At 36.7% G+C, this 19044-nt stretch overlaps 1 protein-coding gene across 2 annotated transcripts in view; it reads left to right on the forward strand.

The window, feature by feature from the left end:
• Positions 1 to 19044, forward strand: part of CDKAL1 (CDKAL1 threonylcarbamoyladenosine tRNA methylthiotransferase) — a 637247-nt gene that overhangs the window by 179596 nt on the left and 438607 nt on the right. For both annotated transcript variants that reach the window (XM_072603951.1, XM_072603950.1), the window contains exon 8: positions 17455 to 17575. In XM_072603951.1, the coding sequence (XP_072460052.1) occupies positions 17455 to 17575 (121 nt within the window). The remainder of the gene's footprint in view (positions 1 to 17454; positions 17576 to 19044) is intronic.

Below are 19044 nucleotides of genomic sequence, written 5' to 3' on the forward strand. Positions count from 1 at the left end.
TTCTCCCCTTTTCCCCCCTACCCCCCCAGACCCAAGTTTTCTAATTGCCCCTGTGACCTATCTGCTCTCTCCTCTATCCTCCCTCCCTGCCCTTGTCTCCGTCTTCTCTTTTGACCTGTAGGGCCGGATAGCTTTCTTGACCCCTTAACCTGTGTTTCTTGTTACCCACTGGTAAGAACATTACATTTGGTCCTAACACTTTGAGTTCCAACTTCTTTAGCTCCCTCCCTCTCTACCCCTTCCCCTTGGAAGACAGGCAGTTCAATATAGGCCATATCTGTTTAGTTTTGCAAATGATTTCCATACTAGTTGTGTTGTATAAGACTAACTATTTCCCTCCATCCTGTCCTGTCCCCCATTACTTCTATTTTCTTATGGTCCTTTCCCTCCCCATGAGTGTCGACCTCGTATTGCATTCTCCTCCCCATGCCCTCCCCTCCATCCTCCCCCCCTTCCTGCTTGTGCCCCTGTCCCCCACTCTCCTGTATTATGAGATAGGTTTTCCTATCAGAATGAGTGTGCATTATATTCTTTCCTTTAGTGGAATGTGATGGGAGTAGATCTCATGTTTTTCTCTTGCCTCCCCTCTTTATCCCACCACTAATAAGTCTTTTGCTTGCCTCTTTTATGAGAGATAATTTGCCCCATTCAATTTCTCCCTTTCTCCTCCCAATATTTCTCTCTCACTGCTTGATTTCATTTTTTTTTTTTTTAGTATATGATCCCATCCTCTTCAATTCACTCTGTGCACTCTGTCTCTATGTATGTGTACGTGTGTGCATGTGTGTGTGTGTGTACTCCCACCCAGTGCTCAGATACTGAAATGTTTCAAGAGTTATAAATATTGTCTTTCCATGTAGGAATGTAAACAGTTCAACTTTAGTAAGTCCCTTATGATTTCTCTTTGCTGTTCGCCTTTTTATGGTTCTCTTCATTCTTGTGTTAGAAAGTCAGATTTTCTTTCCAGCTCTGGTCTTTTCATCAGGAAAATTTGAAAGTCTTCTATTTCATTGAAAGACCATTTTTTCTCCTGAAGTATTATAGTCAGTTTTGCTGGGTAGGTGATTCTTGGCTTCAGTCCTAGTTCCTTTGACTTCTGGAATATCCTATTCCATTCCCTTCTATCCCTCAATGTAGAAGGTGCCAGATCTTGTACTATCCTGATTGTATTTCCACAATACTTGAATTGTTTCTTTCTAGCTGCTTGCAATATTTTCTCTTTCACCTGGGAATTCTGGAATTTGGCCACAATGCTCCTAGGAGTTTCTCTTTTTGAATCTCTTTCATGCGGTGTTCTGCGGATTCCTTGAATATTTATTTTGCCTTCTGGTTCTAGAATCTCAGGGCAGTTTTCCTTGATAATTTCGTGGAGGATGATGTCTAGGCTCTTCTTTTGATCATGGTTTTCAGGTAGTCCCAGAATTTTTACATTGTCTCTTCTGATTCTATTTTCCAAGTCAGTTGTTTTTCCAATAAGATATTTCACATTATCTTCCATTTTTCGAATCTGCGCGGTATGTTCTGAGATATCTGTCTTTCTCGAAAAGTCCAAAGCTTCCATCTGTACCATTCCAGATTTGAGAGATCTATTTTCTTCAGTAAGCTTTTGAATCTCCTTTTCCATTTGGTTAATTCTGCTTTTGAAAGCATTCTTCTCCTCATTGGCCCCTTGCACCTCCCTTGCCAGCTGAGTTAGGCTAGTTCTCAAGGTGCCAATTTCTTCAAGATTTTTTTGGTTCTCCTTTAGCAGGGAGCTGATCTGTTTTTCATGCTTCTCCCTTATCCCTCTCATTTCCCTTCCCAGTCTTTCCTCCATCTCTCTAACTTGATTTTCAAAATTCCTCTTGAGCTCTTCCATGGCCTGAGCCCATTGGGTGGGCTGGGACACAGAATCCTTGATTTCTGTGTCTTTGCCTGATGGCAAGCATTGTTCCTCCCCATCAGAAAGGAAGGGAGGAAGTTTTTTTTCTCCGATAAAGTACCCTTCAATAGTTTTATTTCTTTTCCCTTTTCTTGGCATTGTCTCCATCTAGTGGCCTGACCTCTGAATGTTCTCCTCACACCCACCTCGCCTCCTGGTCCTCCCAGCCAGCGTTTGGGGACTGAGATTCAAATGCTGCTTCCTGCCTTAGGATTTTTGGCGGGGGCAGGGCTGCTATTCAGTGTTAAATTAAGTTCAGGTGCTGAGGTCAGGGGCAGGGCCGCCTCTCTGGCTCAGTTCCCTCAGGGGGTTTATGCACAGACCTTCCACAATGGATCCAGGCTCCCGTCCATTTGGGGAGGCCCCGTCCGCAGCCGCCTCTCAGCCCCCACCTCCCGGGGGGGCCCGAGATATGGGGGCATCTCACTCCCCTCTCAACCCGCCAAAGAGACTCTCTCACCTACCCCTGTCAGTCACCTGTTGGTGGGGGGCCCGTGCAGCTGCTGAAGATCCCGCCTCCAGATCCCTCTCAGATCTGTGCCTCTCGGAGCCGCAGCCGCCGTCGCCACCGCAGGTCCGGGCTGGGCACCGTGTCTGCAGCGCGACGGACCTTTTGCGAGAGGTTTGCAGGTCCCTCTGTGGGTGGGGGGACCCGCATGGCCGCTGGATCTCTTTCCCATGGTGTCGCTGCCACGGCAGGGCTGCTCTCCTCTTCCTGCCCCGGCGCGAAGGTCCCCCCTGCGAGAGGTTTGCAGGTCTCTCCGGAACAGAAATCTCCCTCGTTCCAATATTCCGTGGTCTCTGGGTGCAGAATTCGCCCTGGGTTAGTCCCCTCTGCCGTTCTGTGGTTTGTGGGTTCGGATCTATGTGTATGTGCGTCTTTCTACTTCGCCATCTTGGCTCCGCCCCCCGCCAAGCTTTCTTGAGATGCATTTTTCCTGTCCACTGCTTCTTTCTGTTTTATGAATCAATACTCACAATCATTTGTCATTTTTTATAAGATTTTACCGATATGTTTATATTCTCATGTTGTATGGTTTCCCCTAGGCAAGTAAGTCATATAGTTGCTCAGTATGATGCTTTCCGGACTCTTTTAGTTCCTTGTTATTGTAATTAATTTTTATTGATTTAACTTTTAGGTGAAATTGTTACAGTCCATATTGATATCATCTCTGTTGTCCATTTCCCGTTAAAAATTTTTTCAACAGCTTGCTTAGGTAATTCAGGCTGAGATTTTAATTGAATGCTATGTCTTTTTGTTACTATTTGTTTTTCTTGTTTATTATAAATTTTGATCTTAGGTCTGAGATGTTAGTATTCTTATTGTATAAGCACGGATAAAATTGGATAACTCATGTCTATGAATAGTCATTCATTGCATGTCTGTTAAAATGTGATCACTTTCATTCTCTGTAATGCTGTTTATTGCTTGCCATCTCCATGGCCTACCTATTCTGTTTTTGAACACATTGTTAATGAGATAGAGGTATGAGGCTTCTTCTATATGTCTGTGTCCTCTTTCATTTCCTTCTCCTGAAACACCTTTTCCTATATATTTCTCCTCATCCTTATTTTTTAATACCTTGCATTTAAGTCAGTAAGTGTCAGAGTTTATCTTGATTCTATTTGAAGTATCTTGTCAAGAACTTTATAGAATTTCTCTACCACTTCACCCTCAGTATCAGGAGATACTGAATGATACTGATGCATTAGCTGCATTTGTTTTAATGGTGTATTTTCTCAAAATGCTTAATCATTAGTACTACAATATGTGATGACCAAATGTTCCAAGAAATAACATTCCTTTTAGCATTGAAGTAAATAATAAAACCTATTGTGGCAAATCCTTTCTTTGTCTCACCATGTAATATTTGTTGGCTATCCATCTAACTGCAACTTTCATCTCTTTTTGGGTTTCACTTATATAGCAAGAATGTTAAGATTGATAGGATTGTTCTCCAGTAGTATGCTCTCCTCACTGATCCTTGAATAAGGGTCTTATATGTAGAGTACTGTCATTCAAATTAAAGTTTGTCGATCCAAAAACTAAAAAAATTTTAGCATCTACTGCTCCCTTTCCTGTCACTACCACCATCACTGAAAAAGGTGACAAATTCCACAGACTTGAGTTTTGTATTTTGTTTTTCCTTGTAACATAGGTTTAGTCATTTAACTTAAAAAGTTAAAAAGTTACCTCCAAACTAATCACTGATTTAACACTTATAATTTTGTGAATCCATGATTTCATAGATTGATTTACTTCTATTTCCTTAGGTTAGATATACTCAGCCAGTCAAATACTGTTAACAAGATTCACCAATTCAGATTGTAATCCCACTGTGCTTTCTCATTCTTTGTGATTGTTTTCTTTATTTCCATGATCCCTCATTGTTTAAAAAACTATGTAAACAGTACACATCATCAGTTAGTGCCTACACATGAGCAGCCTACCTCCTTTTCTGCTCACATAAATCCTGGATATATCTTTTATTCCACTTTTCAAGTGTACGTTTTCACTGATAAGTGCATCCTACTTGAAGCTCCTATGTGCTTTTTCATTGTTTTCAGGTTATTCCAAATTTTAATTCTTGTTAGATCAAGATATTCCATGATTTGTCAGTTTTTGATATCTTCTTAATTATTTTTTATTTTTATCTTCTAAATAAAAGCAATTTTAGTCTTTTCTATTCTTTTTAGAATCTTCCTTTCTTTATGAACTGTTCAGAATTTATGCCTGTGTCACTTCTGTCATGAGTAACTTCTGTATATATTTGGCCAGTCCCAACCTTCATCTTGGGACTGTATCAGTACAGTCCAAATGTAGTCATTTTATCTTTGCCAATTTTATTATTTTTGGAGATCTGAGCTATGATTCCATTGGTGAGGAAAACTGCAGATATATGTATGTATGCACACACATATGTACACACACATACACATATATACTTGTATGCATGCAGGCACACACATAGACTCTTAAAAGAATTACCTAGAAAGTTAAATTGCTTTTTAGGGTCACAAAGTAAGCATGGATTAGAGATAAAACTTGAAGCCAGCTGTCTATTCACTGTGAGTGGCTGCCTGTGCTATTTCAAAGATCATTGTAAAAAATAAAAGAACTATTTCATTTCTCATTTGTTTTCTTTCTAATCAGATTAACAAAGGTTTTAAGGATGTTCTCTGCTATGTGTTTACTAGATTTCACACCAAGCTTAATGTATTTGTTTTGTCCTCAGCCACTTGTCATTGACTGTGAGGTGATATTATTTGTTTATACCTCCTTTTCCCGAATTTGTGCTCTAACCTGATTTTGCCCTTGGCTGCCCTGTATTTACTGTTTGGGAACAAAATGAAGTATCACTTCAGATAGATTTCGGTGCTCTAAATGAGCAGTCCTTCTAAGTGATAGCTTCTTCCCTCTGTTGCTATCTCCAATCTATCCTGTATACGTTTTCTTTCTGTACATCTTTGTACACTTTTGTACATCTTCTACCCCATTAGACTGTGAACTCCTCAAAAGCAGGGGCTGTTTGGTCTTTCCTTGTTTCCCCATTACTTTGAAGAGTGCCTGGCATGTAGTAGGAACATGACTGCTTGTTGATTTGACCCTATTATTCTCTTTACTGTGGCTAGTTCTGACTCAGTTAAACTTTACTTTTAAAGTGATAACATTAAGTCATTATCTTAACTTTCATTCATTTCCCATTTTTTGGAGCAGCTCATTATAAAATCACGTCAAGTTGAAGCTGATGTAATTGCTCTCAGTCTTGCCTTTTCAGCCTTCTAATTTTATGTTTAATTTGACTAATTTGAACTTTGCCACAGTCATCTGACTACGCACAACTGATTCTGAAGTGATTTCCATCTTGCTAGGTATTTCTTGTTTTTTAAAATATGAACAATTTAATTTTCTTAATGTTCTGTTCCTGTGAAATTTAGCACCTTTTCTGTTCTATAAGAAAATATTTATAATATAGTCATGAAGTTTCTGCCTTGTTTATAAGCTTTTTTGGTCTTTCCTGTTTATTAACCCCACCTCCCCAACTACATTTTCCAATTTAGTTTTTGCCATCTTCCTTTATGTTTTCATTTTAGTTGCTGAATATCAAAGTATGTGGTAATTTGTCATTCACAGATTTTCTCTACTTTTTTATCCAATACAGTAGGTGTCAGTGTGTAATCCAGTCAATACTGTGTACATTGTAGACTCCTTAAAGTGTAGGAATTATTTTGTCTTTGTGTTATGTTGAGCCTTTCTGTCCAATGACTTAAGTTGTACTTTTCTTTTAAATTGATTTAAATCAAACTATGATTGTAGAGACTTGATACGTTTGGTGATTTTATTTAATCTTTTAGCCAACTTCCCCTTCCTTTTTCTTAGGTAATTGGCTTGATTTCAAGCACCTAGTACAATGCCTTGCCGGTAGAAGTTGCTTAATTGTTTCTTTTTAAATTCAGCTTATTGAAAACTGTATTTTGTTTTTGAAAAGAACCTACGTTGTACATACTGGTTGATTGCCTCTAGTGTGTAGCATTTCACAAAGGGTACTTGAAAAATCCTATACCTCAAAATCTATTTTATATTAACACCTGAAATGTTTATCATTAGTAGTTATAAATTCAATGTAGTTAAATATAGTCTCTCTCGTGGGGCATTATTTAAATGGAATCTCTTTCTCCAGCAGTATCTGTCTGTCTGCTGTGTACTTTAATATGGAATGAATTTATCTGATACTTTACAAAATTCCTACAAGATAGAAAGGATATATTGAAAGAGGGAGGGTATGGATGGGCATTAATGCTAATCTCCATTTCCCCACCTGTCTCTACCATGCCGCTAGGAAACTCATCAATAGGAACTTCATCCTGCAAGACCAGGTCAGCCTTGGTACTCAGACCTCATCAGTACCTTTAGCTTGTCTGATTGGAAGGTGGACTGAAGAATTCCTCCTAAAACCTCCATTTAAGTCTTGATCATCCATCTCTTAATTTCCCAGCAGTTTACAGTTCTCCTTCCTAAACACCCTTTTTAGCTTCCTTTTTTTTGTGTTGTCTTCTTCCATTATATTATAAGCTTCTTCAGAGTAGGAACTGTCTCCCTCCTTCCCTCCTTTCTTCCTTCCCTCCCTCTCTCCTTTTTTCTGTCCCTCCCTCTTTTGTTCCCCAGTGCTTGGTACAGTCTCACACATAGTAGACACTTAATAAATGTTTGTATTCTGACTCTCTGATCTGAAGTTCACCATTTTTCTTCCTCTGAGTTGTGAATAATTTATACCAAGTTTATATTCAGATAAGTGAGGTGGCACAGAAGAAAGAATATTGGAGTCAGGAAGACCTAAATTTGAATTCTGATTCAAAGCAATTCACATAACTTCTCTATTCCTCAATTTCCTCATCTCTGAAATGGGACTAGTAACAGCTACCGCATCACACAGATATTGTAAGGATCAGATGAGATAACCTGTACAAATCACTTTGTACACCTTAAAGCCTCATCATCACTGTTCAATATGCACATTTTGTAGGGAAAAATATTAAGTTGAGCCTTCTTTTCCACTGATTTAAATTGCAATTACAATTTTTCTTTTAAATTGTTTGAAGTCAAACCATGGCCGTACAAACTTGATAGGTTTGGTGATTGTAGTTTACTTTTTAGTCAACCTCCCCTTCCTTTCTCATCTCTTGTGAATAGCCCAATTATTTTAATACGAACTTTGCCAGTAAGCCAACCCCTTCAAAAGGGTTCAAGTAGATCTTCAGAGATAATGTTTACTGTCTGGGACTGAAATGGTGGGAAAGTGACTAAATGGGAAACAAAATCTAAAAGATCAAGGAAACTTGGCACCAGGTCTCTATGGTAGTGAGGAGCGTCATTGTAGAACTACCTCAAAGAAACAATGAACAACTTTTAAAAATAGGTGGGTCAAGTAGCATATGAGAAGTGAAGGAATGGAGATCTTTTTATAGTCTTTTACAGAAAAAAAATAGGAGTGTTGCCAGATTTTTGGTTTTCCTGCAATGTGGAGTGGCATTCTAAAACAGATTTGTAGATTTTGTTTTAAAGTATCCTACTTTCTTGTTGCCGAGGGCCAAGAACAAAGGTTGATTCCTGCATAATGAGGAACAGCATTTATGTGATGTGTGATTCATTGGTGATCATATCTTTGATACCCATTTAACATATAACCTTACCATTCAATGGATAGTTACATATTGATTTGTAAATCAGTGTTTGGGGTTTTTATTGATAGTTGGACTGGTAGAAAGAAAGGGAATGTGATAGAATATAGATGTCTAGAAGTTATAACACATGTTGTCAAGAAGCATATGGCTTATTTTTTTCCTCCAAATTTATTAATTTGTTTTCAGTTTTCAATAATCACTTCCATAAGTTTCAAATTTTCTACCCTGCCTTCTCCCTTTCTCCCAAAAATGGCATGCAGTCTTATATGGACTGTACACATATGTTATTGTTAAACACATTTTCACATTAGTCAGGTTGCATAGAAGAATTAAAACTAATGGAAGAAAGCATAAAAAAAAAAAACATAACAAAAGAGAAAATAGTCTGCTTCATTCTGTGTTCCAACTCCATAGTTCTTCTTTCTCTGGATCTGGATGGCATTTTCCATCATGAGTCCTCTGGAAATGTTGTAAGTCCTTGCATTGTTGTGAAGGGCTAAGTCTATCAAAAACAGTCCTTGCCACTGTGGCTGTTTACTATGTATAATGTTTTTCTGGTTCTGCTCCCTTCACCAGCATCAGTTCATGTAAGTCTTCCCAGGTTTTTCTGAAGTCCATCTGTTCATTATTTCTTGTAGCACAATAGTATTCCATTATATTCATATACCACAAGTTGTTCAGCCATTCCCCAGTTGATGGGAATCCCCTTAATTTCCAGTTCTTGGCCACCACAGAAAGAGCTGCTATAAATATTTTTGAACGCTGTGGGTCCTTTTCCCATTTTTATGATGTCTTTGGAGTATAGCCCTAGAAGCCATACTGCTGGTCAAAGGGTGTGCACATTTTTATATCCCCTTGGGCATAGTTCCAAATTGCTCTCCAAAATGGTTGGATCAGCCCACAGCTCCACCAACAATGAAATAGTGTTCCAGCTCTCCCACATCTTCTCCAGCTTTACCATTTTTTTGTTTTGTCATGTTAGCCAATCTGATAGGTATGATATGGCACCTCAGAATTGTTTTGATCTGCATCTCTCTAATCAATAGTGATTTAGAGCATTTTTTTCATAGGACTATAGATAGCTTTAATTTCTCCCTCTGATACCTGCTTGTTTGTATCCTTTGACCATTTATCAGTTGGGGTATGACTTGTATTCTTGTAAATTTGACTCAATTCTCTATATATTTTAGAAATGTCACAGACATTAGTTGTAAAAGTTATTTACCAGTTTTCTGCTTCCCTTCTAATCTTGGTTGCATTGGCTTTTTGTTTTTTTGTAAAAACCTTTTCAATGTAATATATTCAAAGTTGTCCATTTTGCACTTCATAATGTTCTTTATCTCTTCTTTGGTCATAAATTCCTCAGTTTTCCATAAATCTGACAAATAAACTGTTCCTTACTCCCCAAATTGTTTATAGTGTCAGCCTTTATACCTAGATCGTCTACCCATTTGAACTTTTTTGTGGTATATGGTGTTAGGGGTTAGTCTATGCCCAATTTCTGCCACACTATTTTCCAATTTTCCCAGCAGTTTTTGTCAAACTGAGTTCTTATCCCAGAAACTGGGTTCCTTGAGTTTATAGACAGACTGCTATTGTCATTCACTATGGTGTCATGTGGACCCAGCCCAATCCACTGATCTACCCCTCCATTTCTTAGCCAGATGATTGCTACTTTATAATACAATTTGAGATCTGGTATGGCTCAGCCACTTACCCTAGCATTTCTTTTCATTAATTTCCTTGATATTATGGACCTTTTGTTCTTCCAGATGAATTTTGATATTTTTTCTAGCTCTGTAAAATAATTTTTTGGTAGTTTGATTGGTATGGCACTGAGTAAATAAATTAATTTAGGTAGAATTGTCATTTTTATTATATTTCCTTAGTGTATCCATGAGCAACTAATGTTTTTCCATTTATTTAGATCTGACTTTATTTGTGTGAAAAATATTTTGTAATTGTGTTCATATAGTTCCTGGGTTTGTTTTGACAGGTAGACTCCCAAATATTTTATAGTGTCTACAGTAACTTTAAATGGGATTTCTCTTTGTATCTCTTTCTGTTGGGCTTTATTAGTAATATGTAGAAATGCAAATGATTTTTGTGGGTTTATTAAGCATATGGCTTCTTTAGTTCTTTCTCATAGGCAAAAACTTTTGGTTTAGGTCTATAGTCAGATATACATTTTTGACATTTTTCCCATAGATTATTACCAAATAAGAAAGATACACTGAAGAAATAGTCTTATGTTATTCATATTTAAAATGTAGATTCAGCTAGAATACCCAACTTGACATTTGCATTGCCATCATTGTTCCCATCAACTGAATACTGCCTTTTACTCATTCAACTTTTTGACCTTTTTGGCTTTTACTGTGAAAGAAATTTTCCTATGCTACTTAATTCTCTATGCTTTTTTGTCCTCTAAAATAATATGCCAGTTTTTGGAATACCTTTGTGACTTCTCATACTTGTTTTGTTTATATTGTGTTCTATCATGATGTATCAGGTTGAAGATGGTGATAACAAAGAAATGAACCCCATGTGACTACTATTATAGTAAACTTTTCATTATAGTAACTACAAGTATTTCATCAATTAAATTTAAACATATATACTTAGAATGCAATTTCATTTAGAGTAAAATTAGTTATAGAAGCTCACATGTTTAAAACAATAATTTCAGACTGGTAGACTGTTTTATATCTTTCTCTGAATTTGCTTTAATCTTTAGTCAAGTATGAAGAGATGTTCTCTTATTATTTCTCTTTTTCACCTGTACTATCCTATCATTTTTAGTTTCTTTTTTTAAAGTTAGGTCTTTAGCTTTTTAATGAACCACTGGATTGGAAAATAATTCATTATATCATCAGGCAGAGATATATCCCTTTATTTGCATGTAGATGGGGAAGATGAATAATTTATCAAATGTTATTAGTACAGGCTGCATATGACTGAAATCACAGTGGGAAGTAATGAAATTTATATCATGCTGGTGTGAAAAAGTATGCCTTTGCTTAGTCATTATTGAACTTTTGGCGTCTCTCAGATTACTATTATGTTATCATGCCAATCTTGGTTACCTATTCATTAACTGGACTTTTGATTGAAAAGTTTAACTTGCCTTGAAAATCTGGGTCTGATATACCAAGTGCTGTGCTTGACTCTGAGCTCTGTTGTTACCTTGGAGTAGGAATTTTCATATTGAATGCACATTATTTTTTAAATTACTTAATGTAGTGTAATTATTAAAGTCATTTTAGAAAAGGCTGTGACTGATGGTTTTATTAGTTACTTCATGATGAAGTTAAGTTTTATTAGTTCCCTCACTATTTTCAGAATAATTGAAGTAAACAAACTTTCTCTGAATTTAAGTATTTCAACATTACATTATTACATTTACGTCTTCCCTGAGTATTTTGTGACCTTTGGAGGATAGGAAGATTGGATTAATTACACAGTAGCTCCAGGTACAAGGCATTTACTGTCCTGGGGACTTTGCTCTGATCCTGATAAATGCAAATTCTCCAAACCACCCAAGTTCACAAAGGCCTTTTCTTATGAGGGGCAGGTCAGGAGAAAGCAGTGTCTTCTCTTTCTCATCCTCCAAGTAGTTCCCTCTCAAAGGCTTTTTCCTTTTTTATTTTTTTTATAGTTTAAAAGCTTGTATTCATTTAGAGTTAGGAAAATGACAATTTCAGTGTCAACTTGTCACCTAATCATAAAATTTTAAACTACTTCCTGGAATCACTCCCCTAAATATAGTGCACCTAATTGCCTTTGACAACACAAATCCAAATCATCTCCCTCATGTTTCCTATGGTTCCAAGTGAACAAACAAGGAAACAATTCCTGGTGAAATCTAGTTCCATCACTGTGCTTATAAGGAAGGTCAATTCAGGAACAGGAACATGGGGACAAAGCAGAGCTAAGAGAATGCAAAGCAGTCTTGACAGCCCTTAGGAGAATGAGAAGGAAGGCTTGCTCCAGAGGACTAAAGAAGAAAAAAAAAGACAGTGGGGACAAAACCAACACATCTCAGTTTAAGCTTTAAATTGATTGCATAAAATTACAAATAAACTTCAGGGATTGTACAAAAGAAATCAGCCCTGTCATATGACGCTCCCTTCAAATAGTCAAGACTCTCTCCTTTATGCTTCCAGAAACTAGAACTCCCTGAGTTACAAGAAAACCCTCTGGGTATAGCCAGAACCAACACAATTCCTGGGATGTGTCAATCCATTTCATTCTATTTTGCCAATTATTTCTGCTCTGCAGGCCATAAATTCTCCTCCCTCAAGCCTCATTATTCTTTTTAACCACTCAGGAACAGTGAATTGTGGTTCCATGTTCTCTTCAAAATCCACAAGATCCTCAGTCTCATCAGGTATTGAATCTTTTGCCTTTGTTTTAGCGATTATTCATAGATGACTGATCTTATTTACTAGATCTGGAAGCCATATTTCCTTTTGCTGTTAATGTTTTCCATGTTAATTTGTCAGTTGATGCTCAAGATCTTTAAGACTTTTCTTCCCCCTAAAATCTTTGATTATTTCAGTCTTTTTTAGATTATTTCAGCCTTTTTCTTCCTTATTTCCTTCTATTGCTCAGTTTCTGACTCCTTTTTTTCTGATGGTATTTTTCCTGGGGATTGGATCTCAAAGTGTCTCAGCCTTTTCCCTCACTGGGCAATTGACAGGTTCACCAGCCTGGGTGTCTACCCCAGGTGACTTTTTGGGGAAAGAACTAGCTGGATGCTAAGCTTTTCCTCTCAGGCTTGGGGAGTACTACTGCCCCCTGATACCTTCCTTCTTCCCATTTCCTCTGTTCCTTAGGTTTGCTGGCCCAGCAGTACACAGTAGTTACTGGTTGTAGGTGGGTGATTTCTTTAGAGATTGAATCTCTGACACACACAGAGGAGGTGGTAGCAGATGTTGCTATGTGGACACTTGTTCCACCTCTTTTCTCTGTTTCTCCATACTTCTGTAGAGATTTTCTGTAGCACAGAATACTGCTGAAGTGCTGCTGGCTCTTGGGGTTGCATTTTGTTTCAAACCTATGGTTCGAATTCCTAGTGTATCCTTGCGGTGGCATGGTTGGCGGTGAGGCACCAGGGTGCTGAATGAGCTCTAGTTAGGCATTAGCTTGTGGAGTTTTTGCCTTTGTTTGCATTCTTAGTATCTGAGACCATGGATACGGCCAAAGTTGCTTCATCTTTGATGTATAATGTCTCTTAGAGACATTTGAGAGATCTTGAGCATCAGAGAAAATATTTAGTCTTCCATCTTGTTGGTCATATCCACTCCATTTCATTCAACAGCTTTAAAGGACTTTTTGCAGGAAGTCTAATGCCCTTGGTTGACTGATTAAATCATTGATTCAGTAAGATACCTAGGCCCCGACCACAATTAGTTGAAACCTATTTAGTGGATACTGTGTAAGAGTTCGCACTTCATGAAGATATGAAGGACGGATTATCTTGTCTCTTTAATTAGGATAGGGTGATTGGTTTATTCATTCAGTCTCCATCCTTAAATGTGAGTGTACAAATGCAAATGTACATCGCTTGTAAAAACAATGGGTTAGCATCTTGTATCCCTTAGAGGTTTTGCAATCAAAGTAATTTTAATAATTCTTTTTTGTTAATTTTGTATTTTATTTTTCTTTAATCCATATTTTTGTATATACAGATCTTTCTACTCTCTGTTTTTGCTTTTGCAGTGTAATTAGGGATTTTCTTTCTTTACTAAAAAGAAATCTTACCCTCAAATGTAATTTTACCTACACTTATTGAGTCAACTTTTTTTGGGGGGGAGGTCGCTTTGGATAATTTGTTTTTATCAATCAAGGGACAGAGAGGGTTAATGAATATGAGGGAACCTAAAAGGTTGTTAATTCATTTAGGACAAGAACCATCTCTTCCTTAACTTATCTTCCCTACTGAGAGTCTAGCTATAGTAGTAGCTGCTTAGTAAATATTGAATTGAATTGGAAAATTCCTATCTATGCATTAAACTTTTGGAACATCTTCGCTTTTGGATTGTGAAATTATCAAGAGGTGGAGCCAAGATGGTGGAGAAAAGATAGGATCTCGCCTGAGGACTCTCAAATTGCCCTCCAAACAACTTTAAATAATGCCTGAAAATAAATTTTGAAGTATCAAAACTACAAAAGAATAGGATAAAACAATTTTCCAGACCAAGGTGACATAGAAGGTTGGCAGGAAAGGTCTATCATACCAGAATGAGAGTAGAGTACAGGCTACATTGAGCAGACAATGCCCCACCAAACCAGGAACAGTCACTGGGGGAGACTAAATCAGTAGCAGTGGCTTCTTCTAGTGTTCTCAGCCCACAGAGGGTAAGGGGATCAGACACCTGGTCACAAGGTGATTACAGGAGTCCCTTTGCTGGTACTAGGTGCAAGGCTTTGTTGCATTCCCCATACTAGGATCTGGTCACAGTTCCATGGCAAGGAAAAGCACTAGCACACCAGAACTTGTAGCTACAGGGGAGTGGGGGCCATGGCCACCATTCCAGACAGAAAAGAGTACTTGTAGTCACTTAGAGATCAAAGTACAGACCAGGAGAGTAGTGACCACACCTCTCCTTAGATTATACCTCCTTGGAAGAGCCAAAAATCTAAAAAGACTCCTAGAGCTCATTCTAAAAAACAGCAGCATGACAGTCCTGAAGCTTGGGACAGTGCCTCTCCACTCTGGGAGCAGAGCTCAACTTTAAGTCAAGAAATAGGCTGGGAAAATGGGCAAACAACAAAAGAAATTCCTGACCATTCAAAGTTATGATAGTGGCAGAGAAGATCAAGACACAAATGCAGAAGACAACAAAATCAAAAGAGCTACATGCAAAGCTTCAGAGAAAAATATGAATTGGTCACAGGCTGAAAAGAATAATTCTGGAATGAGTTCAAAAAAGGATTTTAAAAATCAAATAAGAGAAATAGAGGACAAATAGGGAAAAGAAATGAGGGTGAGGCAAGAAAATCATGAAAAGAGAGTCAACAACTTGGTAAAGAAAGCACCAAAAAAGTTACTGAAGAAAATAACACCTTAAAAAACAAACTTGGCCTAATTATACAAGAGGCATAAAAATTAAGTGAAGAAAAGAACTCCTTAAAAAGTAGAATTAATCAAATGGAAAAAGAGAACTCCTTAACAAGTAGAATTAGCTGAGTGGAAGAGGCGGTATAAAAGTTCAGTGATGAAAATAATTCCTTAAGAATTAGAATTGAGCAGGTGGGCCCTAATGTCTCCATGGGACATAAAGAAATAGTAAAGCAAAATCAAAAGAAGGAAAAAAAAATAGAAGAAAATGTTAAATACCTCATTAGAAAAGCACGTGACCTGGAAAATAGATCCAGGAGAGATCACTTAAGAATTTTTTGATTGCCTGAATGCCATGATCAAAAATAGCCTAGACACCATATTTCAAGGAAATTTTCAATGAAAAATGCTCTGATATATTAAAACCAGAGGATAAAATAGAAACTGAAAGAATCTACTGATCACATCCTGAAATATATCCCAAAATGAAAACTGTCAGGAATATTATAGCTAAATTCCAGATCTCTCATGTCAAGGAGAAAATATTGCAAGCAGTCAGAAAAATATATGGACCCATAGTCAGAATATCATGAAGCCACAGTCAGAATGACATAAAATATAGCAGCTTCAGCATTGGAGGATCAGAGGGCTTGGTGCAGGATATTCTGGAAGGAAAGAGCTAGGATTACAACCGAGAATTACCTACCCAGCTAAACTGAGCATAATCCTTCAGGGAAAAAATTGGACATTCATTGAAATAGAAGATTTGTAAGCATTCTTGATAAAAAGACCAGAGCTGAATTTAAAATTTGACTTTCAAATACAAGAGTCAAGAGAAGCATAAGAAGGTAAACAGAAAAGACGAATCATAAAGGGACTCAATAAGGTTAAACTGTTTACATTCTTCCATGGGAAGATGACTTTTGTAACTTCTAAGAACTTTCTCATTATTAGGGAAGTTAGAAGGAGTGTACATAGACAGAGGGCATGGATGTATGATGGAATGTTATTTTTAAAAATAAAAGTAAGAGGTGAGAAAGAGGAATGTCGTGGGAGAAGGGGGAAGGGAGAGGTAGAATGGGGGTAAATTATCTGACATAAAAGATACATGAAAGAACTTTTACAGTAGAGAAGAAGATGGAAGAGTTGAGGGGGAATGGCATTATTGGTGCACTTGTGAACTAATTCAGTGATTATGTAGAGCTATTTGGAACTGTGTCCAAAGACCTATAAAACCACACATATCCTTTGAATCAACAGTAGCTTAGGTCTTTATCTCAAAGGGATGAAAAAACAAAAAAGAAAAGGACCTAAATATACAAAAATATTTCTAGCAGCATTTTTCTAATGACTGATAATTGGAAATTGGTGGAATGCCCATCAGGGAATGACTGAACAAATTATGGAATATGATTGTTGTGGAATACTATTATGTTGTCAGAAAAACCTGGAAAGACTTACATGAACTGATGCAAAGTGAATTGAGCAGAATCAGGGAAAGGTTGTGTAGTAACCGCAATATTGTATGATGATCAATTATAAATGACTTAAGATATTCTCAGCAGTTCAGTGATCCAAGACATTTCTGAGGGTCTTGTCATGAAAAATACTGTCTATCCCTAGAGAGAGAACTGAGAGAGTGTGACTGCAAATGGAAGCATACTTAAAAACAAAAGCAAAAACCTTTCCTTAATTTGTTGTATGTTTTTGCCTGTTTTCTTTTTACGCCATGATTAATATGGAATTGTTTTGCATAACTACACATGTATAACCTGTATCCAGTTGCTTGCCTTCTCAATGAGGGATGGGATGAGGAAGGAGGAAGTGAATTTGGAATTCAAAAATTTAAAAAACAAGTGTTAGAAATTGGTTTTTTACATGTAAATAAATAAAATATTAAACAATTATAAATAAAAAAGACAGAACTTGCATGTCAAAAAAATGATTATGAAGTTATCACTCAGTTTCCCTTCAGTCTACTCAGTACAAAATGGAAATTATGAAAACACCACACATTTAGACTGTAGCCTCAAGGAAAACATTTTACTTAAATAATGTTATGAAGGAGATGTTACATACATTTTTGCTGTGGTCTTTTAAAAAGATAGTTAAATACAGAGTATCCCAAAACTCTTACAAACATTAACATATTTATAAACGCTAATATAAATATGTTCAACAAGCATTCATATATTTACAAACACCAAAGTATTTGTCAGGAATTGTAAATTAAAGTGAAATCATATGCCTCATTTTAAAATCTATTTGTATGCTTCTTTTGAAGGTCACTCTGTGAGACTCCTGGGTCAAAAAAAATCTAATGGAAAACGTTTGGGGGGTGCTCGATTGGATTTGCCAAAGATAAGAAAAAATCCACTGATAGAAATCATTTCTGTCAATACGGGGTAAGATCTTTTCAAACTTCTTCATAAAATATTCAGTACCATCCTTGAGTTCAATATAATATTTTCCCAAGCATGTGATAGTATAGTAATTGAATATTTTATAGAGGAAAAAATTCTCCTAAATTACTAAAGTATTTAATAATAATGTCTTCTAAGAATTTTTGTTATGCAACATTAAATTGTACCGTAGTGGTAAATTTCTGGGTTTTGTTGTTGTTGTTGTTGTTGTTGTTGTTTTTTACTAATATTATCATTGTCATTTGCTATTTATGGTAATAGATATAAATAAAATAGGACAACTATTCCTAAAAATAAAATGTTTGAACAAAACATTTTAATTTTTGTAAATTTTGCTCATTTGTAAAATATTCTCATCAAACATTTTTCATTATATTCTAACTGTGCTTTGAATATTGATTAGCAGTACTGTGTGCTTTTTAAAGTATATCAGTAATGTGAGTTTTAAATTAATGAAAGCATTTTAAGTGAATAAAGTGTCCCTTTAACTCTTTGTGTGGATGTGATAGAAATTCTCATTTTTGCTCATTGATAACATGCTTTGTTTTATTTCAGATTGCTTTAGTTGGTACTTTATTATTACCACTTGTAAAAATAACATGAAAGTAGAACCTCACAGAAAATAATCCCTGTCTCAGTTTTAATGGTGTGTTAGAAATGTTTCATCTCTTGTACTCATTTTTGGTATCATTACAAACAATAATTGTTGCAGCCTGGAAATTCATAGTGGGACTAGGACAGCAGTTTCTAGTATCATAAGAACATGCACCTCACTGGCACAACACTTTTATTACCACTCACTAGCAGAGAAAAATCATTTTCTTGCACTTTTATTTCTTCTCCTTCCATCTCTTTCTTCTTGTCAAAAGAAGTTTGACTCAATATATTATTTATTGTTCCCCAGTAATATGGTCAGCGCTAGAATGTGCGTGCTTATTGAGCCATGGCTCAGTAAAACTTATTGATGAGCATTGTTTTTAATGCAGATATACTCAGTGCAATTTACCTTTTTTATTTTGACCCCTACTTGCCTAATGAACTTTTAAAGCCCACTTCACAGGCATCACTGTCTCCAAGAACCCTTCTCTTGACTCTTAATCTATCACTTTGCTATCTTTCCTCTCTTTCACAGCCAAAGTCCTAGCAAAAGTTGTGTCTGCATATGTTGCTTCTACTTACTCTAATATCACTCCCTTCCAATACCTTAAGATTTCCCTGTCAGCCTTGTGATTTAAATGAAACTTCTCGTTCTAGTAATCTTCAAATCATCAAATCTGATGGCTTTGTTTTAGTTCTCCTTTTTTGATCTCTATGCAATATTTGACATTATTGATCCCCTTCACCTCCTGAACACTCCTTTCCCTGGGCTTTCATGGCATTACTCTCTTTTCGTTCTCTTTCTACTTGTCTGACCACTGCTCAGTTTCTTCTGCTAGATCTTCATTCAGGTC

This window comes from Notamacropus eugenii, chromosome 4 (assembly GCF_028372415.1).
Source record: "Notamacropus eugenii isolate mMacEug1 chromosome 4, mMacEug1.pri_v2, whole genome shotgun sequence".
Classification (NCBI taxonomy): domain Eukaryota; kingdom Metazoa; phylum Chordata; class Mammalia; order Diprotodontia; family Macropodidae; genus Notamacropus; species Notamacropus eugenii.